Raw genomic sequence first — 24,909 nt, 5'->3', positions numbered from 1 at the left:
AACTGGCACGTTAATCCTGATGTTACATTAGATAAGCTCCTTCGGAATGCCTGACACAGATGTCACTGGGGAGTGACAGGTCCTCGTGTGAGAGCTGGCAGATCCTTGTGCATTTAAGACTACGAAGATACATGTGCTTAGCCCACTTGTAACCGTATACCATGTTTTAATGAGGCAGCTTGGATACGACATGGCCAGACAAATGAACCACGCTGGACAGTGCTCTCAATATCAAGTCTTTCCATGTTCTCTATGCTAAAATAATTACTGTTTTAAGGGAGCAGTTTTATTGCATCTTTTGCAAGTACCTTTCTCTGTCAGATTCCAGGAAATACCAATTTATCAAGCCTACACCGGAACGTAGCTATGTAGCAGCTAACAAAATAAGAGACCTCTCTTCTGAGAACGGATTTTTCACTAAACCAGATTTTTCACTAAAATAGTCTTTAGCGCTAGAAGGAGCGCTGGTCTGAGGTAGAATATACCCAGTTAAAGTACTGATGTATGAGGAGCGGGGCCCTGGTGACAAGGCGCGTCTCTCAGCCTGGGTTTTATGTCCCCTCAGCCCCGAGCAGCGGCGGCTTCCCGCCTTGCTGAGGGGAGTCCGCCCTACGAGGGGACGGCAGCGGGCCCAGGGGCTCCCTCCTCGGCGGTGCGGCGCTGGCCAGGGGGAGCGGCACCATCCCGGCCGGAAGAGGAAGGCCCCCGGTGCGCTGGGGAGGAGCCGCCACCGCCCGCCCGCAGCATCCCCAGGGACAGCTTCTTGGCAGGCGGCAGGGACCCGTCCGCTCACTGTTGCGGGCCCGGCCCCCGGAGGAGCGGTAGGTGGCCTGCGGCGGAGAGAGGGGAGCGAGCGGGCCGGGACCCGGGGCTGGGCTGGGCACCGCTCTCCTCGGCAGGGCTACGGGGACCCCGGGGCTCTGCCGGGCGGCGGCGGAGGGTGCCTTGTGTGGGTCACGGCGGGTCCTCGTCGCGGACTCCGCTGCTCTCCAGGGCCGACTCTTTCCCTCTCGACGGCCCCTCTGCCCTCGGGCTTTGGCTGCTCTGGGAAATTGCCTTTTATTTTATCGTCTTTCTTTTATGCTTTTTTTCTTCCCAATTGAAACTCGTGCTCTTGACCCGAATCAGGACTTTGGTAAGGAGCCGGTGGAGCCTTCTCAAGGTTTAGCAAGTAAAGCCAGGCCTAGGAAATTCCAGAGTGCGGGACAGGGTGGTAGGAAAGCATCAGAAGAATGGAACTCTTCTTGCTGGGAGATGACAAATCTGTGTCTGTGCACTAGGGCAGGGCCAGCTTTGTTGCTGAGCCCTTCCCGAGCGATACAGCATCAAAACCCAGCATCAAACCCAGCTGGTCAAAGGCAGAAGTGATGAGACACATCCTGAAGGGGATGGCTGGGAAGAACCAGGGTAGAGCCAAGTGAGAATCAGGGACACAAGTGTCCATACAAACGACTTCCTTAAACTGAAAATCCTCCCCCCTCTTCAAACATGCCTCATAGAAATCAAATGTCACGGTAGAGCTGAAGTGTTTTGTTTTTGCTGACAGGGTGCCAGGGCCTATAAAATGTTTGGTGGTTTCCTGCCTAGCATAAAATATGGAGAGGTTTGAACAACAGAACTGATGGAGCACAAAGGCAGAAACATGTAGTACCTTGGGATATTGCGTAAGGGAAATTGCAACCACATAGCCAAAAGTGGAGCTAAATGAAAGGTCAGTGCTAGCATCAGTAGGTTCAAGCTGCACGCTAGCTGAAATGGCCATGAGGGTAAGGTGTAAAGGATGTTACCCTGCATAAATAGCCCTGTAATAAAGTTCAGCTTGGTCCTATAATTCAGTGGATGAATAAACAAATTGTGAGGAAAAGTGAGTTTCAGTCTGCAACGATGAACCCATCCCTCAACGCTTAGACCTAAGGAGAATTTGATGAAAAGAATGGTTGGGTTTGGCTCCAGATGCTCTTATATCACTTGAGTAAACAAATAATGCTAAATATTTATAGCGGTGATGACTTGCCATTTCATATAAAAGAATCCTGCACGTAACCAAGCTGCGCTGTTCACTAGCAGATTTAAGAGCATTATGGCAGGAGTTTAATAAATGGATTGCAGGTGTGTCCCCTTCCATGTTTACCTCATGATGTTGAACTTTAATAAGGCTTCAGTGCTAGTAAACAGAATTGACAGTAAAGAAATATCACAATAATATTTATTCCTGAGCATAACAAAGTATTGTGATCTTCAATTAGTGTAATACGATGTTAAATACACAATTACCTGTGTAGGTAATAATTTATATCAAGAATTGCTCAGTGGTTTCAATCCCGAGTCATCAAAGTCAATGGATATTTTGTCATTGGTTGACTTTGTTAGAGGAAATTCTGTCTCATTTTTTACCCCTGTAGTGTATCTGATGTTCAGGGTTTGTTTTTTTTTGCAATAAAAAGGACTGCAAATTTGATTGCTTTATGACTGAGACTCTGTAATGTTTTACAGTTCTGAGCTTTGTAGTTTCATAGTTTGTGTATTACTCCTTGATTTTGATACTTGTTGAAACTGAGATTTTTTTTTTCTGTATATGGGCTGGTTTCTTTGATAAATAGTGAATGTGATATGGCCTAAATCCTTGTTTAAGACTTTTAAGGCAGTTTTGGAGTATTATCAAAAAAAAGCTGGGGGTTCTGATATTTCTGACTAATTAAAAATGCTGCCTTAATCATTTGATGCCCCAATTTTTTTAATTGTTATTGCTTTAGTCATTTCTAGTATACACTGAAGACATAAAAAAACCCTATTAGTTACTTGAATGCAGCTACCAAAAACAAGAGTGCCCCTTCTTATTTTAGTGTAATGCTGAGTTGAAAGCATTTAGGAAAGTTGTACTAGCATTGCTCATGTGTTAACCACCTCTAAATGCTCCTTAATTCTGTGTTTTACTTGGGATGCACCTATAATAGAGTTTATCTTATTGCCCTCATAGTCTGTTCTTGAGGTGAGCAAATTTGGTGCTGAGCTAATAACCAAGGCTAGAGAGAGGAGGTTCCTGTTCCCTTGAAAAGCAGGTAGCTTAATATAGCCATAGCTTATATTTATTTTTGTGAAGTCTGTAGCAAGTGAGAATGAATTAGCAAGATACTCTTAAGAAAGGGCTGCAAAAAGCTTCCTACTGACTGGTTGTAAATGGAATTTTTTAGAAGCAGAGCACCTGGGAACATGGCCCCACAAGAGAGAGGAACCAGCAACAGCTCCATCAGTGACAAGCAAGAACGTAACTCTAGTCGTGTTATTGCAATTGTTTTCCTGGCACTCTTCATTGACTTGTTGGGATTTGCTCTCATCTTGCCACTGTTTCCTTCCATCCTTGATTATTACAGCCAGACTGAGGTAAGCAACAGAGAAAGAAAGTCAGCCTGCTGAAAATGTTAGCTGTGAGATATTTAGGGAAGGATGGGAGAAAAATCACTTGCCTTGGAGCAAAGTGATTAGCTTTAGGCATTAGCTTTCATCATTAGCTGTAGGCAGAATAATATCCAGTACTTTTAAATGGTTTCATGGACTGCATTTGTGACCCTGAATGAGACTCTTCTCTCTTTCTCTTTCATTAAAATGAGGGAGCTGTTTGGGAGAATATTCAGGTACTTCTTAGGAGCTAGTCCTTGTAATTACTGGTGCATTTGTGACTTGCACTAATGTTACTGCTGAAACAGAGTAAATGATAATCTGTAAAGGACGGTTTAGTTTGAGGTGTCCCTGCCTGTGGCAGAGGGGTTGGAACTAGATGATCTTAAGGTCCTTTTCAACCCTAACTATTTTATGATTCTATGATTCATACCAGGGTTTATCTAAGAACCAAAGAGATGAGAGCTTTAACCCTACTTGAGTATTTCACATACTCACTTGCTTCCACCTCAGCACCATGTTCACTATGTCTCAACTTCCATTCTTAGCAGGGAGCTGGCTGCTGCTTTGGGAACACAGGGAAGAAAGTAGTGTTGGTTACTGGCTGTGCAGATGCTTTCAGTTACCATTCTCAGGTGTTATTGGACAAAATCCTGTCATGGAAGAATTATTTTTCTAGCCCACACCTCCATCCTGTAGTTAGAAAAACCCCACTCCAAATGCAGCTGTAGGCTTTGTGTTTCTTACAACCCTGTCTCTAATCCTAACCATGGGCTCTGATCTTCAGGATTTTCTTCCACTTCCAGTGTATTTCCTATAGCAAAGACCTTCTCAGGGTCCCCTTCTTTTCAAGTCTTCCTCCTCTTTTCAGGAACCATTCTTTTTCACACCTTTCTGGACCTACATGCCCCTGCTTCTTCCAGGCTAAACAGTCTTATGTACAGAGAGATACAGTATGTCTCATGTTGCCTTTTTGATTGAAAGATTCAGGCCGTGCCACTTCGTTTAGTTCAGGATTTAGCAAGTATGCTTTAAAAAAGTTCAAATTCAGATATTCCCCCACCCAGATTAACTGCTGCCTTTTAGCATTCACAATTTCAGCTATTTTTAGTGTATGACAACTGATCAGTGAGGAAATCTTCCCTGGGAGGAGGAAGAGGGAAGGAATCATCTGACACTGCCTTTAGTTCACTAAGCTCTGATGCTTTCTTTGAAAATAAAACACAGAAGCTGTCTTCTTGCTTCTATTCCCCAGTTATCTGTTTTGCAGGATGGATTCTACTTGTCATTGCAACGTGGTGTGGACTGGTTTGCAGTGATGGCTGGGATACCTCCAGAGCGTAAATACAACAGTGTCTTATTTGGAGGTATGGAGATTAAACAAGCTAACAGACCAAAACTAAAAAACAAAGGGAAAAATAAAGTGTTATGAGGAATGAGGAAAATGCCAAGAAATACAAAAAACATACTTGCCTGTTATTATATTTAGATTTAAATAACACAGAAAATGTCTCTTACAGTAGGCTATAAATGGTTTTTGTTTTCATCGCACTGATAGCAACAAAGAGGTGGACAGCCCCATCTCTGTCATTTGGAGACACTTAAAGGCAGGAGGAATGGGACAACAGGAATGTTATGAAATTCGGTGAGGACACATGTGAAGTCCTGCCTGTGGGAAAGAGTAGTCCCTTGAAATGATGCAGACTGGGCGGAAAGGTTTTGAAGTCTCCATCCTCAGAAGTTGTTAAACTCTGACTGGATGAAACCCTGAATAATCTGGTCTGATCTCACAGCTGACCCTACAAGCAGGCAGTTGGAATAAGTGACCTCCACAAGTCCCTTTTAATCTGAATTATCCTATGATCTTGCCAATTTGTTCTACAGCTGCTACAGAATACAGGCCTGCAGCTGAGGGTCAGGAGCCTGCTGTGCTAGGCACAGAAATTACTCTCTTCAGAATTGATCTACACATGATTGGAGTTCAGTCAGTGGGAAACAGTGGAAATAGAAGCTTGTGAGTTCAAGTCTCACCTTCCCCTTGGGCAGCTGTAGTGCAGCACTGCTTCTAAATCTCATTAGTCCTATTAAAAGCAGCAGAGCTGCTGACTTGCAGGGTCCAGATGCATTTGAAGTCACTAGGACGCTGGTGTGAGTGAGCTCTAGCGTGAGTAGTGCAGGAAATCCAGCAGCATGTACATTTGTGTTACACATCAGAGGCTCTTTGGCTCCTTGCTATGTAGACAGTTGTGAGGAAACTAGGATTTCAGAGTATGTCTGGGTTAATTTTAGTTTTTTATAAATTTTCTGTTATACCCAAATAGACTACTGAGCAGTAACAATGCATTCAAATTTATATTCTAATAAAGCTTTTTGGTTGGGTTTTATTTTTTAGTTTAAAAGCCTTTTTCTTATCTGAGGGAGGCCTCAGCTCACTAAAAGGAGGGGCACATCTGGGTGTTTTTACAGTGCCAGAAATACAAAGAACAAAACTTGTCTCATTAAAATAAACTGCCAGGGTACCAGTCTGTAAGACTTTTTTCTATAGCTTTTTGAGCTATCATAGGCTGTTTTCCACAAGGTGTTCAGTATCAATATTCTGCCTCCCTCAAAACTGATGTGAGCAGAACTTCTGGTCTCTCTCTCCTCTGCCTTTTAAAGCTTTGATAGCTGAATGAGCTGAGACAGATAACCCAGTTTTTCCTTTAGACAGTGACAGCAAGGCTTTTTATTATGCCTGCTTGTTGAGAGTGTAGTGCAGATTAATAAGTGTATGAAGCTAGAAATGGCAAGAGAAAAGAGGAAATAAAGATCACAGAAGCTGGAGGCAGATTTCAAAAGACTCTTGGGAGTCTGGAATCAGTCCTACTTCTTAGGGTGCCTCACTAAGAGCAGTGCTTATGCCCTTTTCATGATAAGAAGGAAAGAAAAACTAAATAAATGTGACAGAATCAGGTTTAAACAATAAAAAAAAAGAAAATCTAAAAGCACTGTGACTATTAAAAACTGTGTTATTTCTGCTCTAAGAATAGAAAATGTACATAGTCAGCCAGGAATGCATTGGAGAATCAGCATTCCATTATAACCAGTGAGTTTCAAACCTCTTCTCACCAATGAAGTAACCAGTGGATCATCCAGTTCATACCTGTTTCTCTGTTCTGACTGTGTATCTGCTCTGTCTGTGTGTGCCGCCTCAGTTAATAACAATACCAGATCTGTGTTTTAAAGGTAGCTCAGTTTCAGAGACAAAGCTTCTTTGTAGCTATTGTTTTACATTTAAGAGCATGATGTTAAAGTGGTGCGATAGATCTAGAACAGGTTGCCTGTGTTTGTATTCAAGATGAAGGCAGCAAATCTAATGTTGTATGTATTTCTGTTTGATTTAGGTCTGATCGGCTCAATCTTTTCCATCCTACAGTTTTTCTCCTCTCCCCTCACTGGTGCTATGTCGGACTGCTTGGGGAGGAGACCTGTCATCTTGATGACAATGGTATGTGTCACTTGCTGATTTTAGTCATGCTGTCTCAATACACAATTGAAGGCACTAGGATCTTGGGGTTAGCACAAAGGACTGGGAAACTGAATGTTCCAGATCTCTTGGTTGTTGACTGCTTTTTGCCAAGTCACTTGGCCACATTTACAGATCCAAGTGCTTAAGCTGAGTTTCCCAGAACCAGAATTGTACATAGAGGGCACCAAAATACCTGTCTATTTCTGGGATTTTTCCAAAATCCCTTTCGCTTGTGTACAGCAGATACAATAGATACTACTATAGATACAATAGGTATTAATAGATATTAATATTAGACTTAATCCCTGTAAATTTTAGTTCCCTGAGTGAGTAATGAGGGTTGATCACTTGATGACCTGTTTGTTTCACAGAGCCTGGGGATTATTGGTTAGGGAGTGCTATATAGCAGTGTAAGATTTATTTCTTAGGAACATTCTTCAAAATGTTTTCTCTGTTACTGGTCAGAGTATGGATTTCTAATTACAGAAGCACTGCAGAGCAAGTGCATACATACGTGGTGGAATTCGGCAGTGAATTATACACAATTCCCCTTATTGTGTATCCTGGAGAGTGAATTCAATAAGCATGTGTGTGTATGATTGATTATGAAATTTAAGGGCTAGAACTGTGAATTCTTCTTACTTTGAACTCAGAATTCTCTTGATGTTGGAAACAAATGGAGTGGGATGTACAAAAGTGGTTTTGTGCCTGGGACTTATTTAGCTCTCTCTGAACTCTTCTAATTTTGTCAGTAATCAAACATCTATATAAAATTTGTTTCTACTTCTTGTGTATCACTGTCTAGGATGTAGTGCAGTTATCAGTATATTCAGACATTTCTGTTATGTGGGTTTTGGAACACTTGTTAAAAACAAACAAAATGTTTGGGAAATGTGCAGAAATGATACAACTTTGCTCTGCTTTATAAAGAACCTTTTCTTGCTTCTGCAGATAGGTTTGATAACATCATACTCACTATGGGCTGCCTCTAGGACTTTTGGCGTTTTTCTTCTCTCCAGGATCATAGGTGGAATAAGCAAAGGGAATGTAAGCCTCTCCACAGCTATAGTTGCTGACTTGCACTCTCCAAAAGCACGGAGCAAGGGCATGGTGAGTTACATGTGAAGTACATGTTTGGGTTTACTAGGACACTTTTAATTGATTCATGTGCTCAGAATGTCTTCCTCAGATATGAATGCACTGATCAAGTGAAAACATGACTTCAGATGCTACCTTGCTTCTGAAAAGATGCCATGTTCTGCTGGTGAGCTCTCAGACTTGACCTGTCAGTAACTTTCACCTACTAGTGAAGCACAGATGCCCTAGAGGTGGAGAAATTATCTGTCTATTATAACTGTACTCCTGCTGATAACTTTAATCCTGATTATAAAAACTTAGAAATTAAAAGATCTTATGGCCCAGTTTTGGTAGCTGCAACTCAGTTACAGGACAACCCATTTTTCTCACCTTCCCAAACTGTGAAAGTGCAGCAGTGCTGCACTGCACAGCATGCCTCTGACTTCCCCAGATGCTGCACTGGCTCCAGGGTCTGAGCTCAGCAGGTAAAGGCTGTGGCATTTGGCTGACAGAGCAGCAAGCAGTATGAACTGCTCCCTTGGCCTCTTCCAGAAGACAGTTGCCCAGCTGGAAACACCCTGCAGGCTGCACTTAGTCTGTGAATTACCAGTTAGATCTTTTGTCTTACAAAAACTTTGGGGGCCCAAACTTCTCTTAGCAGCTTGTTATAAGCAACAGTGTGGGATAGCTGCTTCTTAGGAGGGGAAAGCTTTAGGTTTCACAGTGATAACTAATGAATTTTCCAAACAATTTATTATGGTCCTGGTGAGCCAAAATACACTTTTATTTGTGTAGAGGGTTAGCCAAAGAGCATTAGTAAATAAAATGGGTCAGAGCCTAATTTTAGGGCCTGAGAGCAAATCACTGCAGCATGGCTCACATCCATGGTTTATACTCTCTTATTTTCCAAAGCAGAGTAGGCATGTTCATTCTGCTTTCTGGGAAGAGACTAGCATCTGATTGATGCTATTCCCAAACTGTTATGGACGGTTGCCTGAGAGAGTGCTATCTGGGTAGGCTAGAGCAACACTGCAGACTAAGGTGACACAGGAGCATGCCCTGGCCTTGTTTAGTTTAGTACTACAGATATAGTTAAATAGGCTCAGGAAAGCCAGAGGATTATGTCCTGGGATAGCACATGTTTGAGTCCTGTGTATGCAAGTATACCTCTTTGATTGTCTCCTAAAAGACAATGAGTCAATGAGCCAGATCCTGCACTGTTTTAAGCAATTTCACTGACCTGCTGGCTCAAATCAGTGCTCTTTCAAGCTCCCATCCACTGTGTACAGATTCTACCTCTTCACCTATGTGCTGGTTTTGTAGTGAGTTAAATCCTCCTTAGTACCTTCACTAAACTCAGGTTGTTCTGGGAAGCCTCTCAGCCTGTGTGCTCTATGAAACATAAATTCTTAAATACAGAAATTGCTGAAGCAGTTTAGGAACTATAGACATCATTATGGTTTCCAGCCATGGCACTGTCTTCCCTCCTCCAGTTTTACACTACAAAAGTTTATCCTATGGCTGAGCAGTTCCTTAGGTGAGAATCATTATCTCCCTTCCCAACTTCCTTTCAGTTTGGCATTTGTTCCTGTCACTTTCCCAACTGGACAGAAAAGAGAATTGTTTTTTTTGGAAATAACAGGTTTTCACACTTAATGCCCTTTGCTGTGCACTCTCTACATCCTCAGGGAGATTTTGTATCTGGTTGCATTTCTTTAAGGCAAATGCCAGGAAATCCAAACCATTTTAGGACTGAGCTACCTGAACAAACTGGTGCCTAAAGCTTACATGTCTGTGTTCATTGTGTCACTGCAGGCAATGATTGGTGTTGCTTTCTCCCTTGGTTTTACCCTGGGTCCCATGATCGGAGCTTACCTGGTGATGGAGACAGAGAAAGGAGAAGTATTCTATCTCCGTTCAGCATTGGTAGCACTCATGTTTGCTGTGGCTGATTTAATTTTCATCTTCTTCCTACTTCCGGAGACACTTCCCAAAGAAAACCGGGTAAATGGACTGTCAATGTGGAGATGTGTGTTTCTGGCAAATACAGTGTTTGAGAACTGTTGTAATACTGGAAACAATGAAGAGACTTAGCCAGTGACTCAGGAATTTAGCTTATTCCCAGGAGCAGGATTAAATACTGGATGGCGTCACAGTTGCTGCATGATGGTCCCAATCTCCTAGCTCCTAGTAATACATGAGAAATTCTTTAGAGCTAATGTGACTGCGTAGTTGCTAGTTTTGGTGTGTTTAAATTTATCAAAACCTAATGGGAACATCAAAGGGAGAGGGGAATTTTAAACTATGATCACAGTGACTCTCTGGGGAGGAATTTCTGCGTATCATAAGAGTGAATGCATCAGAGACTGGGTTTGCTTTCATTTAGCTGGTTATGTAGAAGAAATTCTCTTAACCATTTTCCTGTCTTTGCTTGAGTATCTTGAACACTGAAGTAGCAAATGACTGAGCTCTGAGCTGTGCTGCCTTCTGCAGATACAAAATACCTACACATGCTAAATTGCAGTGAGTTTGCATTTGTGGGGCCAAACATTAACTTATAATTTAATACTATGTGATCAGACACTGTCCAAGATACCTGATTGAAAGCTGCTTGGAACAGTTCCTTTGTAGTGTGGGAGAGGCTGAATTCAGCCCTCAGTATCTGGGTGAAACACTTGATTTAAGGTTCTCAGCTGGATTGTGGCTTTCCTGTCATCCCTCATTTCTAAGCAGCAATTTGTTCTGGAAACTTCTGTTTGCAATGCTTCTACCAGGGCAAAACATTAGACCTTCCCTGATCATTTCCCGGCAGGTTGTGTCCCATGAAATCAGTTGCTCATATTATGCTACCAAGCACTACAGCTCTTTTATTCTTTTTCCTTTAGCAGCTCTTCCATGCGTCATCTGTTCCCTTTTCCTATTTGGCTGTTTCTAAACATTCGAGATCAAATCCTGTTCTTAGCTAGAGCTGCACACTGGGGTGGTGGCAACATGTTGATGTAAGGAAGTGCTGTAGAGCTAATCTGTATTCTATAAACAGTTCCACTTGTAGAAGGATAAAGCCTTTTAGGACTGTATGATGACTGCCTTCCCTTTTTACAATCTTCTTGAGAGTATGCTAAGCTAGTCTGTGTTAGCCAACAGGACTGAGTTTTGATAAGAAAATGAGTGCTCTGTCCCTGCTTTTTGGGCCCTGTCTCTGTGCAGCAGTGGGTATTGCATAGAATCATAGAATAGTTAGTGTTGGAAAGGACCTCAAGATCATCTAGTTCCAACCCCCCTGCCCTGGGCAGGGACAACTCCCACTAAACCATGTCACCCAAGGCTCTCTCCTTGAACACCGCGAGGGATGGAGCATTCACAACTTCCTTGGGCAACCCATTCCAGTGCTTCACCACCCTAACAGGAAAGATTTTCTTCCTTATATCCAATCTAAACTTCCCCTGTGTAAGTTTAAACCCATTACCCCTTATCCTGTCACTACAGTCCCTAATGAAGAGTCCCTCCCCAGCACCCTTATAAGCCCCCTTCAGATACTGGGAAGCTGCTATGAGGTCTCCACGCAGCCTTCTCTTCTCCAGGCTGAACAGCCCCAACTTCCTCAGCCTCTCTTCATACGGAAGGTGCTCCAGTCCCCTGATCATCCTTGTGGCCCTTCTCTGGACTTGTTCCAGCAGTTCCATGTCCTTTTTATGTTGAGGACACCAGAACTGCACACAATACTCCAGGTGAGGTCTCACAAGAGCAGAGTAGAGGGGCAGGATCACCTCCTTCGACCTGCTGGTCATGCTCCTTTTGATGCAGCCCAGGATAAGCTTGGCTTTCTGGGCTGCAAGCACACACTGAAGCTGGCTCATGTTCATTTTTTCATCAACCAACACCCCCAATTCCTTCTCCGCAGGGCTGCTCTGAATCTCTTCTCTGCCCAACCTGTCGCTGTGCCTGGGATTGTTCAGACCCAGCTGTAGGACCTTGCACTTGGCATGGTTAAACCTCATGAGGCTGGCATCAGCCCACCTCACAAGCGTGTCAAGGTCCCTCTGGATGGCATTCCTTCCCTCCAGGGTATCAACCAAACCACACAGCTTGGTGTCATCGGCAAACTTGCTGAGGGCGCACTCAATCCCACTGTCCATGTCAGCGACAAAGATGTTGAACAAGACCGGTCCCAACACCGATCCCTGAGGGACACCACTCGTTACTGGTCTCCAGCTGGACACTGAGCCATTGACCACAACTCTTTGTGCGCGGCCATCCAGCCAGTTCTTTATCCACCGAGTGGTCCATCCATCAAATTGATGTCTCTCCAATTTAGAGACAAGGATGTCGTGTGGGACAGTGTCAAACGCTTTGCACAAGTCCAGGTAGATGACATCAACTGCTCTACCCCTGTCCATCAGTTCCATAGCCCCATCATAGAAGGCCACCAAATCGGTCAGGCAGGATTTCCCCTTAGTGAAGCCATGCTGGCTGTCACCAAGCACCTTGTTGATTTTCATGTGCCTTAGCATGCCTTCCAGGAGAATCTGCTCCAAGATTTTGCCAGGCACAGAGGTGAGACTGACTGCTCTGTAATTCCCCGGGTCATCCATTTTCCCCTTCTTGAAAATGGGGGTTATATTTCCCTTTTTCCAGTCGTCGGGAACTTCACCTGACTGCCATGATTTCTCAAATATGATGGCCAGCGGCTTCGCAACTTCATTTGCCAGCTGCTTCAGGACCCACGGATGGATCTCATCAGGTCCCATGGACTTGTGCATGTTCAGGTTCTTAAGATGGTCTCAAACCAGATTCTCTCCTACAGATCCTACCAGATCCTCTCCTACAGTGGGCCTAAGGTTTTCATTCTCACCGTGCATATAGGTGCCTCTCAGAGTCAGGTCTCAGTTATGCAAAATACACATAGGGTGTTTGATTGCTGATGAGACAATGGGTTTTCTGGCACTGGAGCTTCTTGTAATTGCTATTGGTGTTAGTGCTTTTGTGCGTCCCCTTTCAGCCTGCATCTGGGCAGTGGCCCCATGTGATTTATGTGCTGTAGGGCATTTGTCATTTAATTTGTCGTTTCACTTGTTAGGCTACTTTGCTCTTTTGTTGGGGAATTTCTCCCACTCTTGAGTGGGAGGGGAGCGGTTTTCTTGGCCTGTGTATGACAGAGGAAAGGCAGGTATGTTGGCTGCCTTTCTGGAACTTGGTGTGGCTGAATTGGAGGAGGTGTACGAGTGGATGTGTTGGAAGGACAGAGCTGTAAAACGAGGGGAAATTGTAATGATAACTGGTAGGAGGATGTGCCAGTGGGATCAGACATCTGTTTCCTTGAAATATGCTGTGTTCTCATGACACTCTTTTTTTCTCTATCATCAGTCCCCTTTTCACAGGAGAGAAGAAATATTTCACATTCATTCATATTGGAGTGAACTTGTAGAAAGGGGAAGGTGAAAGGGGGACAAGGGGAAAAAGGATGAGTTTTCATATGAAGAGTTTTCATTATCCTTCTCCCCCTTGGGTTTAGAACTGATCCACACGTTTGTCAGGTCAAGAGTAACCAGTGAATATGTTTCACCTGTCAAAACCACTGGTCCTATGTGAGGTGGCTAAAACAGCTCCTGCTTGGGAGAAGGGAGGCCTAGAAAGGTGTCTAATAGATTCTGTCCCCTTTAAGACCTTTAGAGTTGATGTTCAGCTAAACTAGCCGTGGGCAAGGCTGCCTAGCTGGAGGGAGGGTCTTGCAACTGATAATGTAAGAACTATGTGTAGGGCTGTGGAGCATCACTAGCAGACTTACGGAAAAACAAGCTTTTGCTCTATGCATACTAAACAGTGTCTGAAGAGTGAGGCTGCAGCTTGGAAAGTGCAGGCTGCATCCTGATTTGGACTGACTCTGTGCCTTCAAGGCATATTACTTAATCTCTCTGCATTAGAAGAAGGCAGAGTAAACAGACACTGAGAAATGTCTGGCTTTCAAGGTGACATTTGGAGTGATCATGAGGTAAAACTGAGCAATTTCTGAGTAATAAATCAGAAGCATAGAAATTAAACACAAATCAGATGTTGCAGATTTTGAACCTGAAAAGAATCTAAACTCCATGCAGCGCAACTGGTGACATGGACTGAAACTGCAGTGTATACTTTGCTGTTTGGGGGTGGTGAAATGCTTTTGTCAGGTTTAGGACAATGTTTTCATTATCAGTCAGTGCATGAAGGCACTTGTGGATCACTGTTTCTAGGGCAAATAGAGGAGAAATTAAAAGATTTATATGCACACACATATATTAAAGAATCTAATAAATGTGTATATAGCTATATATTTTATAAAACAATATTTTAAGCATATACATTATCTGTGATGCAATGTATATCCTCTGGGCCGAACTAAAATCAGCCTTGTAGTGCAAAGCAGCTTGGCACTTTGTCTGACGTGGGTAATAATTTAAACAAGGTACAACCTGCAGGGTTTTTTGTTACTGGCAAATATGCTTGAAGAGAGTTGCTTGCTCCCAGATGCCCTGTGCTGTAGTGTAAACACCATCATGCCAACAAATGCAGGAACTGAGGATTGCTGCAAGCCAGCTTCAGGAAATCCTCTTACAGACCTTTTAAAAGCCTGAAGAAACTTCTGCTTGGGAGTGTCTGTTTACACTCTGCAGTATATGCAGTGGAAAGGGAAATAAATATTCCAGTTTTTTCTATGTACATCAGCAGCTTTATGGCTTTATACAAAACCAGTCTAGTATATTGAACTGGTTGCTGTTGTGAGACTAATAGGCTCCAGAGTTTTGCTGTCAGACACTCAGAGGCTCTGACTACCAAAACAAGACAGCAGTCGTGTTAATACTATATGGAAGGTTCATTTGTTTATGGCTTAATTAAATCCAGTCCATACGAGTCCTCAGGTCACGCAGAGATTAAGTCCCACTGATAATTTGACCTTTAATCTCTGCCACAGAGGGGTAGTAGCTCACTCCCTCCTTATGTGGGAAGAGAAAGAAGCTCATCAGATAAAGTCTGTGCAGTGCTTTGAAGTTATGAAATACAAAGTGTGATTATTCAGTATTCTTGAGTCTGTCTTATCTCTTCCTGTGGCTGTCATGTAAAGTGGCAGTCTGAATTCTCCTGCTTTAAAAGGATTTACCTCCTTTAGAATTTAGGCATTATTTCTTCTTTAGCATATTCTTTAATTTTCTATACCTTAGAATTAAAACTATAAAAGTTCAGTTCTCTATAGATGAAAGAATAAGCATCTCCTGAGCATGTGTTGATAAGGAGCAGTGAAGAGTACCACTAGGTGCAGAATGAGGTTGAGATGTACGAAGTGCAAGGACCAGAAGTGCTACGAAAGACACTTTCCTCTTCAGAAAGCCACACAATGCAGCTGGGTAGAATCCCTATAGAAATCTCTCTAAAATACCTTAAAAGATTCTTCCTTAAAAATTACATTTTCCTTTTCTTCCCCAGGAGGTGTCACCGGCTGGCTAAAAGAACAGCCAGTACCAAAACAGATTGTTGTTTGATGTGCTACACATACTGTTCTCAGACTTGCATCACACAAGCAAATCCCCAGCTTCCCATGAGCTTGCAGGCAGATATGCCACTGTTTTCAAGTAAATGCTCATTGGACATGAGGGATGAGGCAGTAGGTGAACCAAAAAAAGCCACCTTCAGTGCTGTAGAGAATGAGCTGCTTCTGCTTTTTAAGAACCCAGAGAAGAGTCTGGTTTGTGTCTTCAGTGAAAGGTGCTGTCAGTCTTCTACTGTCTAGTTACAGTGCACAAGCCAGTCCTGTGTTCAGAAAGTCTGGGTTGTTATTATATCAAACCCCAATGCCATTTGCCTTGTTTCATCTCAGATTATCTGTGTAGGTGTAGAAGCACATTCAACTGTTACTGTCAGTTCCTTGCAGTAGTTATTACATCAGGTTTTTAAACAAACCTCTTTCTTTCTCCAATCAGGTCTCTTCTGTGACATCTGGATTTCAGGCAGCAGTTGACTTACTCAGTCCTTTGGCTTTATTTCGGTTCTCTGCAGTCACCCGAGGAAAGGAATCCCCTTCAGAGGAGAGTGAGTGTTACCTGCCTTTGCCTGTTTCTATTGTATGTCTTTTTGTATGTGGCAGTGGTTTCTAAGTGAAAACTTTACTCAAACCGTTTCAGCAGCAGCACTCTGTTCAGTCATTTAAAACCCACCTTCCTAACTTACGAACAGGGAATTGCAAGTTCCCTTGGACACTGGTCATGTTATTCCCAAAAGAAGATCAGTGTTTTGAAGATTTCTAACTTGCTTTTTCTTCAGCATGGGGTAGGCTGCAGTAAGTGAAGTGATTTAAAAAGATAGATCAAGGCATGAGTAAAGGAGATGTGAGTTTATTCAAGCTGCAAGCCAGGAAACTTCAGGCTGGAGTTTTATTTCTCAAATCAGGACCTGGAGATGTAGGATTTGAGCTGGCCATTTCTCTATATGAAATTTTGTAAGCCAAAGAAAATAAATCAGTGTTTGCCAGGTACACCAGCATTCCTCCTTGCTGCTGCATCAGGAATAGAGTGACATTTGCCACTTTGGAGAAAACCTGCTAAACCCTGCACTGGCAGGAAGATAAGGAAGGTAATTTGGCACAGCCCATTTCTAGCTTAGAAAAATGGCTACTGTGATTTAGCCAGTATGATCCTGACAGCAGCATCAAGGTATTAGGTGCAATACAGGCATTGATTAAAATAATGAACAAATAAATACCCTGTATCAGTGGGAGTGGGAGGCAGAGGGGCTGGGTTGGGTGAGTGAGAACCAGAGAGAGATTAGTGGTTTTGTCTCTTTCCCCTCAGAAGAAGGGATGTAATGAGCAGAAATCATTTTGGGGTATGTCTTGTATTGGATATTTAAAATGAGCATCTGAGGTGAGAACTTTTCCCTGTACAGCTGATAAATGTTGCTCTATTGTTGTTGTTATATTCTCAAGCTGTGCTTGAAAAAGTATCACTGTGTTTCTCTATCTCTCTTTATTTTTTCCCTTGGTGTTTTTCCCTTCCTTGTTTGTTTCTTTGTTTAGATCTTCAGAATCTCAAAATCTTGGGCCTGGCGTATTTCCTGTACCTTTTCCTGTTTTCCGGCTTGGAGTACACACTGAGTTTCCTCACTCACCAGAGATTCCAGTTCAGCAGGTACAGCACACTTAGAAGATAAATGTGTGTTCTGTCTAGGATAGTTTCCAAAATCTGGATTTAAGGTCTGTTGTATTTAAGAAAGGTTTTCTGAGGTCAGTAAAAACACTCAGAAAGCAACAACTGCTTCAGTCATACTTGGGCTTTGTGGGAAGGATTTATGAAGATACAGGCAAACTGTTTACCATGAAAGGAAATAACCTACAACTTCTAATGACCAGAGAAAATCAATACATGAAGCTTCTGAAATAGGTACAGCTGGGTTAGTTCCATTGATTATAATGAAACCTGTTCTTTTCTTGCTCAGAAGAGATCTTCAGTATCGGGACAAATCTTGAAGCTCAAAAAAGGCAAATGATGGGGAGGGATAGCTGTGCGATTATATTTGCTCATCAGAGTTGTGCATTGTGTACGGTGCACAGTCATTACATCATAGAGTTTGGTTTGCTTTAGTCAAACACTAGAGAAGAAAGAGAACAGAATCCACCAACAGCAGCTCAGCTTGAAACACTTTTCCTGCCAGCTCATCAGAAGATTTCCAGCCAGGAACATGATCTTGCAGCTTGATTCCTTATGTATATCCTTCCATTTGAGTAATTCTCAGGGGTTTGTCTCATTTTTCCCTGTCTGGTTTTCATTACAGTTTGTGGCTTAACTAATGTGTGCACGTCAAGGAAAGGTTTTCTAGTGTATTAAGCTTCTGCACTGTCCAGTCAGGATAGCCATGTAGTGAGATACACAACTTGATGCTAACAGTGCAGGCTGTGAGACAAAACAAGCTTGTTACAGAGGTGAGAACTTGGGAGTTTAGTAGATGAGAGATGAAAGGGAAATCTGAAGAAATATTTAAGGGTAGAAGGAATGATGTAGCAAGCTTCCTGGTGCAGTACATCATCACCACCATGTCAGTGCCCATATGGTGCCTTGGTGACCTTGATCCAACTCTGCATGAGTGGTGATGATGGGTGTGAGAAACACTTTCACTCTGGAAGCAAACAGCTCCTGGGCACATGGCACAGGGTAATGAATGTGCTGACTCTTTGTGGGCCACCCTAGAAACAACTAAACTGCATCACAACAGTCTAGAGATGATTGCAGCATTTGCCAGCAGCTGTCCCATCCCTATGTAAGGCCTCAGAGGTTTATCTTCTTGGTGTTTGCTTGCCATGGAAACTAATGTCAGCATATTAACTTTGCACTGCTCATGCAAGCACCAAAAAGCATTTTCTCTCATTCAGGAAAGGGTCTGCACTGGACCTGTGAATCCCAGGGTGGAATGCTCTGTGCGTGACTCCATGCTCTGTGTTTTTGCCTCCCTTCTAGCATGCAGCAGGGCAAGATGTTTTTCTTTATTGGAATAACAATGGCTGTGATCCAGGGAGGCTATGCTCGCCGAATCAAGCCAGGAAATGAAATCAGAGCTGTAAAAAGGGTAACAAAACCTAATAATGTGCATTTTTCTTTCCCCCCACAAATCTGATGTGTTAATTTTTCAGTCTAAAGGGTAGTTGGAGGATGTACCTGTAGCTGTGAAATCAAAAGAAGCTTCTGTCTCATTAATCCAGCTAAATGACTTCTCAAGACCCTGGTTATTTGGCACTTCAGTTTAACTAAGCTTTGGAACATTAGTCCTTTCTTACCATACCAGCTGCAGTGCTATTGGAACTTTGAGTTCTTCATATGTAATTGCGGTAAGGAATGAGAACAGAGTGTCTGTCTGTGCAGGTAAACTGCTGTGAAGATGATGCTTTGTTTCAGTGATTTCTCTTGCAGTGCAGACATTGAAACTACTAAAGCTGCTTCAGAGCTGATCTCTTGACTCTATTTCTGGCAAATTATTTTCAGGGACATCTTCAGTCTGGCTGTCTCTGTGCTTGACAGGCTTTTTCCCTAGAGTATGTTTCACTGGTGGGCAGGGGGAAATAGGTTCTTCCCCCAGTCTTTAATTTGTGATCATCAGTATTGCGTGTTACAGTGGCACATACCAACATTCAGACCAGAGTTTCACTGACAGAGGTGTGTGTTTCCTTGGCTTGCTTGCCTCTTTCTTCATAGAGATTCTGCTGCTGCTGTACTGGCATGACAGAGAACGGTTTCCTGCAGCTTATACAGCTGTGGGACAAGTAGATACGTCTTGTCATTTACATTTGTGCGGGGAACTCAACAAAGCAGGTCTCTGAACTTTTTTTGGCTGCTTGGTAATAGGTTTGCTTTAACTGTTAAAGCCCCCATCAATTTATTATACAGTATTTAGAGGGCAGTGTGATTTTAACATCGGCAGGGTGAAGCAGGTCACCAAACTGCACTGCACTCCAGGGAATTGACTCAGCCTTTCTTATTTCTGCTGGTGAAACCATCTCCACCCTGTTCTCTGGCAGATGTAAGTGGTGGGCACGGCACTCACTGTGTCACATAGGAAGTGTTTCCCTGGGAGTGAAAACTCCTGCTGCTCTGTTAGTGCTGCTTCATCCCCTGCATCAGCTTCTTCTCTGTGCTCTGCCAACCTGTCACTGCACTGCAGCTCATGCGAACTGTGGGTTGCCCCACTCATTTTTATACATCTTCCCCTTGCCTGCAGTGGGAAGTGTAGTTACCTCCACATACTCAGTTTAGTTGGTCCTGGCTGATGGCTCCTTACAAACACCATATGCACTGTGCAGGAACTCGCTGACCCTGAAGTGCTCCTCCTGTGGATCTCACATGTTTTTGTGGGAGTTTCCCCTTTTGCTGAAGTTATTCTGGCAATTCCTATCACATGTGGCCTCCCTTAGCACAGCTCGAGACGTTTGGTGGGAGTGAACATGCAGCAGATCTTAACTTGCTGCAGAAGCTCTGTATGTAAGGGAGACAGCACCGGGGAGTTGAAGTCCAGGCTCTTGGAGGAGATGAAGAATGTTTCTTTCAGGGTTTGAATTCCAGATGCCATTCCCTTCTCCCAGTTTTTCTTCTTCCTGCAGCAGCATGGACTCTGAAAGCTAAAGATAAAATCAGCTCTGCTGAGGAAAAGCAGAGGAGCTGTGGTCCTGTTGGGAGCTGTGTTCCTGTTGCACACAAGCCTTTTGATCGCTTGTGCTGATTCAGGAACTGAAGAGTTAAAACTGGATTTCTGTCCATGAGAGAGGGAGCTGGGCAAAAATCATCTTCCCCTCAGCTGCGGGAAGTCAGTGGTGAGATAACTGCAGCCTGTGGTACAGGGGCCTCACTCCAACGTGTGGTCTGCAAGCATGGGACAGTGACAGGCAACAGCACAGTAAATTACCCTCTTGTGTGGCCATCCAGGTGAATTTGAAATGCCTACTTGAGAAGAAAGGGCTTTCTCCTTCTAACTTCAATGTAGTCCCATCAGCGGAAGAGAACTGGCAGGAGCCCTAGAGTTAGGCTTCAACAAGCAGGGCTTAAACGTGACTGTGTGACTCATTCCTTTTTGCAGGCTATTATATTGCTGATTCCAGCTTTCCTGCTAATTGGATGGGCTGCAAATGTGGCCATGCTGGGTGCTGGACTGCTGCTGTACTCTTGTGGTGAGCTATTCAAAACACACTGAAAGCTAAGCACAAATAAGTTTTCTTCTCCTATTTATTCACCCCATTAAAAAAGATGAATTTCTAATTTCAAATGTGGAGTGACAGAAAGTTGATGTTTCTGTTTATAAAACAGGGGAGAAATTGTGTCTGGGTTTTTTTTCCTGATGCTGTTTGTATCACATGAAGTTGCCATGGTGATACTTGGACGCATCTCCAGTGCTCCTGTTGTCCTCTTGTCTCACTGGAGAGCTCTTGAGGGTGTTGTCTTCCTCTTTTATCAGACCTAGAAGCAGAATAATCACTGAACAGCTCAGCTCAGGAAAAGAAGGGAGACAGCATGTCTTTTTGTTTGTGGTGGCTGCGTTATTCCATAGGCAACAGCCTGAGGAGACCTGTGTGCTCTGAAGCTGGAGGTCAGTGAGGGTGAGGGTGAATCAGCGCTGCCCTGACCACTGTGGCACTGCTCCCCTCCCCTGCACTGCAAGCTGCTGGCTCGGGGGGGGAGCAAAACTCCACCTTGTTTCTGATACGCAGGGAGTGTTTTCAGAGGTGTTTAAGTGTTTACATCAGTAATATTCTGCCAGTATCTCAGCTGTTATTGAGGGAAGTAAAAGTTGGATTCCCCATCTGAAGTGCCTGTCAGAAAAGAGATTTCAGGTATCCCCAGCGCTGCTAATGTTATAGTAACATAATAGCAGCATTGGGAATAGCTGAAATCTTTTCAGATAGGCTAGAAGTTTCAGATATGACTAATTGCAAAAATAGAAGCCTTCTCTTTTGCAAGATACAGCTTGATTTAAGAGTAAACTGTAAACCACAGAAATGCATCTTGTCAGCAGCTTGCTTATCTAGGGACAGTTGTGTGTTTGGCAGGTTTCAAAATCTACATCTTATCTACAAATTACCTTGGTGTTGAAAGCCCAGCAGTGAGGAGGATGAGAGGTGTTCATTTTGTCCAGTTGTGTTTCTAAGTTACGTGCCTCATCTTCCTGGGCTCTGTACCTGGGCAGAAGACCCCATCTCCTCCCCAGTTAAGCCAGATAGAAGTGCCTCTGGAGCAGCCTCTTCCCCTCTCTTCCTCGCTCTGCCCCAGAAGTTAAGGTGCTTGCAGTTAAGGCAGCATGTCCATGGTTCCTGCTCTCCTATTGTCCTTCCCTCCCAGGAAAGATTTTTGCTTTGTATGCTTAGAGCACTTCCTTCTTGGCAGAAAAGGCCCCTATTTCAGTAAGAGGGCAGTGACTGCTGAACAGCTCTTGGCTTTTGTGTCCAAAGATTCTGTAACCTCTTCTTCTTGGACTCAGCTGTCATTTCCAAGACAGAATGTATCTTCGTCCACCCATGAGCACAGTAAAGCCACACACATTGGGAACTGTGATTCTGTGAACAGCCACCTCACTGTCTCTTAAAATGGGAGCAGTTCCCTTTCCCTGCTCCACCTGACAAGACCACTGTGATTTGGAAAACTACCAGTGCTCTGATCTGACCTATCCACCCTGTTCCTGTGGGCTCACAGAGTGAGAGGCACTGATTTGAACCATCTGCTCCGAGCACGCATGGCTGCGGGCTCTCTGTCCGGGTTGGCTTTGAGGGTGTTTTCATTATTGAACTGGATTAAACCTGATGATCCATTGTTGGTGCAGTGCCCCAGAGCTCAGCATGTTTCTGTGCAGTAGTAACGAGTTAGGGCTGTGTGTTTGTCACATGTGCTGGTTCTGAGCTCTGCTCTTCACTGTCTCTTTTGTGGATTTTTCCAGCTGCGGCCATTGTTATCCCGTGTTTGTCAGCAGTGGTGTCGGGCTACGGTGAGTGTCTTTCCTGCTTTGAGCAGCAGCCCTTGGCCACATCACTGACCTTTGTGGAGGCTTGGCTGAGGTACAGAACTGACCTCAAGTTCAGTGATGCATCAACAAGAATACTCAATGGCTTAGGTCCACCTCAGATCCAAGTCTTGGAGCAGTGGCTCTGCTGCTGCTTGGGCTGTGTAAGGGGCCTCTTTCCACCCAGATGCATTCACAAGGACAGCAGCAACGCTGAGCGTTACAGTGAGCTGCTGTTCCACATCGTATGTGTGTAACCCTGAAGCGATAACCACCCTGGCAGGAGTGAGGCTGAAGTCTAGAGAAGAGCTTGTGCTCTGCCCTGCTTCACGTCAGCAGTGATCCATGACCACGGCCATCCTCTGATGGCACTGGGCCATATTGAAGGGAGGCAGAGCCCTGTCTCACTGGAGGTGCTACAGCCTTCAACCCCTTCTGTGAGCATCCTTCAGGGATGGGGAGCTGAGTGAGGCTGCCAGGGATAGGAGGAGGATAGTCTGACCCTGGGAAACTCAGGAACATCCCACAGGGGAGCATAGGAAAGCCTGAAGTGCCCTGTACCTGTTTCTGCAGCTGGCAGCACTCCGTGGTGGACAGGTTCAGAGCTGATGAACAGCAGCCATCTGGTCAGTGGCTGTCAGCACCACACTGTGTGTTGTACTGCATAATGCAGCTTGTTCCAATGATATGGGGAAACATGAAGCAACCTTATTTCTGGTTATGAGCAAAAAGATGAGGAAGCATAGGCAAGGAATCAGTATCATGGGCAAAGGCCACAGCCAGGACTGAGAGAGGGAATGGCCTGGGTTCTCTGAAAGAGACACCAGCCATCACTGACTGCAGGAAAACCATTTCTTCCCAATTCCTTAAAGAAGACCTCAGGAACCTTCTGAGTTGTTCTGGGCTGGCAGCACTGGTTGCTACATGACCTGGTAAAGCAGCTCTTGCCGGGTGGTGTCTGCAGATGACACCATCCTTTCTTTAGCTCTGCATCAGTTGGTTGCCAGCACTGCAGTGCTTGCTGAGGTGGCTTTGCCCATGGATGTCACTTGTGCATTGCTCCAGTTTGACTTGCATCTATGCTTCTGTGTGTATCCATCACACCTGTGCCTCCTCAGCAAACCTGGTACAACGTGAAGATTGTTTCTGTTGGTTTTTGGGGGTGTGGTGAGGAAAATGCACTCCATGTCCCTGACCAAGCCCTCTTGACAAGCTCTGCTGGTTTTCCATGAAGCAGCCATGTTTATCTTGGTGGAGGGGGAGTAAATGCAGACTGGGCAATGAGTGTGGAATGAAAGGAGGGGGAGACCTGTGTGGGAAACACCTCCAAGGGAATAAGGCTCCCAGAGCTAGAGCAGTGCCCCTGTCCCCCCCCCCAACCCCTCTCTGTTTGTACAGGCTCTGCCAGCCAGAAGGGGCGAGTGATGGGGATCCTGCGGAGCCTGGGCGCCCTGGCCAGAGCCCTGGGACCGATCCTGTCAGCTACTGGTGAGTGTGGCCTCCTGCTCCTTCTCCCTCTGCAAACACCCAGCAGTGCTGGGTCGGAAGGGAAAGGGGAGCCCCATAAAGTTGTCTTTGCAGAAGCAGCGCTAAACCATCTGTAACCTATGAACTAAGGAGTTTCCAGTGCTCAGGGCACACACTGTGCCTTGTGGCCCTGGCTGAGGGCAAAGGAGGCTGTGCCTGAGGAGCACTGGTACCCTCTGAGGGGGTTCAGCCCCCTCACGCTGTTACAGGGACAGAGTAAGAGGAAGCAGCCATGCAGCACATCAAAGCTGGAACTAGGACCTAACATTAAGTGAGCAAAGCCAGAATCTGTTTCCTGGCTGAATCCATGTGCCAAGCATCCAGCTCGCTCTGGCTCACCAAACCACTGCCCCACAGTGCCTGTGCAGGATGGCTTTCCAAGAGGAAGAGCCTGACTGGGCTTTACAGCAAAGCTGCTCCCAAGAGCATGCTGTGGAAAACAGCAGCTCCAGTTGACACAGGTGCAGAGACTAACAAGGTGAATCTGCTTCCTTTGCAGTTTACTGGCTGGCAGGGGCCGAGGTTTGCTTCAGCCTCTGTGGTGCTTTCTTCCTCGTGCCCTTTGCTTTACTTGGTTCTATAAAAGAGCCGCTGAAGGAGGAGTAGGAAGGAACCACAGAACTATCACTGGCTTCCCAGGACCGCTCCTCGACCTGACTCTCAGCACCCAACTCTGCTGTTCAAAGAGGAAGAGGAGGACTTTGATCTTCTGAAAGGGGCTACTCCATAACCACTCACAGCAACAACAGACTTCAGGTCTCCTACAGCCCCGCCAAGCTCCGTGTCTCGTGACTTCCCAGCCAGCTTGGCTGGTTTCACAAATAGAAGAACCACTCCCAAACCCGTGGAGTAAAGCACTGAGCCTGTCAGCCAAGCAGGGCTGTCACAGCAGCAGCACGGCCCCTGCT

General features: G+C 44.6%; 1 protein-coding gene across 4 annotated transcripts; it reads left to right on the top strand.

Moving 5' to 3' along the window:
* Positions 1-713: 713 nt before the first annotated feature.
* MFSD10 (major facilitator superfamily domain containing 10) lies at positions 714-24,829 on the top strand. 4 transcript variants are annotated; one of them, XM_061467739.1, is made up of 13 exons: positions 714-821; positions 3,192-3,381; positions 4,667-4,763; positions 6,780-6,883; positions 7,856-8,014; positions 9,797-9,985; positions 15,931-16,039; positions 17,022-17,133; positions 18,457-18,565; positions 20,564-20,654; positions 22,412-22,459; positions 23,873-23,962; positions 24,501-24,829. In XM_061467739.1, the coding sequence occupies exons 2-13, from the start codon at positions 3,211-3,213 to the stop codon at positions 24,605-24,607; spliced, it is 1,386 nt and encodes a 461-aa protein (XP_061323723.1). In that variant the 5' UTR covers positions 714-821; positions 3,192-3,210; the 3' UTR covers positions 24,608-24,829. The 4 variants fall into 4 exon arrangements, 3 of the variants coding, with proteins under 3 accessions (XP_061323723.1, XP_061323713.1, XP_061323703.1); XM_061467729.1 differs by lacking the exon at positions 714-821 and adding an exon at positions 830-1,171; XM_061467719.1 differs by lacking the exon at positions 714-821 and adding an exon at positions 1,240-1,514.
* Positions 24,830-24,909: the final 80 nt, after the last annotated feature.

The sequence above is a fragment of the Pezoporus flaviventris genome, unplaced genomic scaffold, assembly GCF_033815535.1.
Source record: "Pezoporus flaviventris isolate CSIRO_AGI_PZ_B2104156 unplaced genomic scaffold, CSIRO_AGI_Pfla_v1 ptg000002l, whole genome shotgun sequence".
Taxonomy (NCBI): Eukaryota; Metazoa; Chordata; class Aves; order Psittaciformes; family Psittacidae; genus Pezoporus; species Pezoporus flaviventris.
This window is presented reverse-complemented; position numbering and strand designations above follow the sequence as displayed.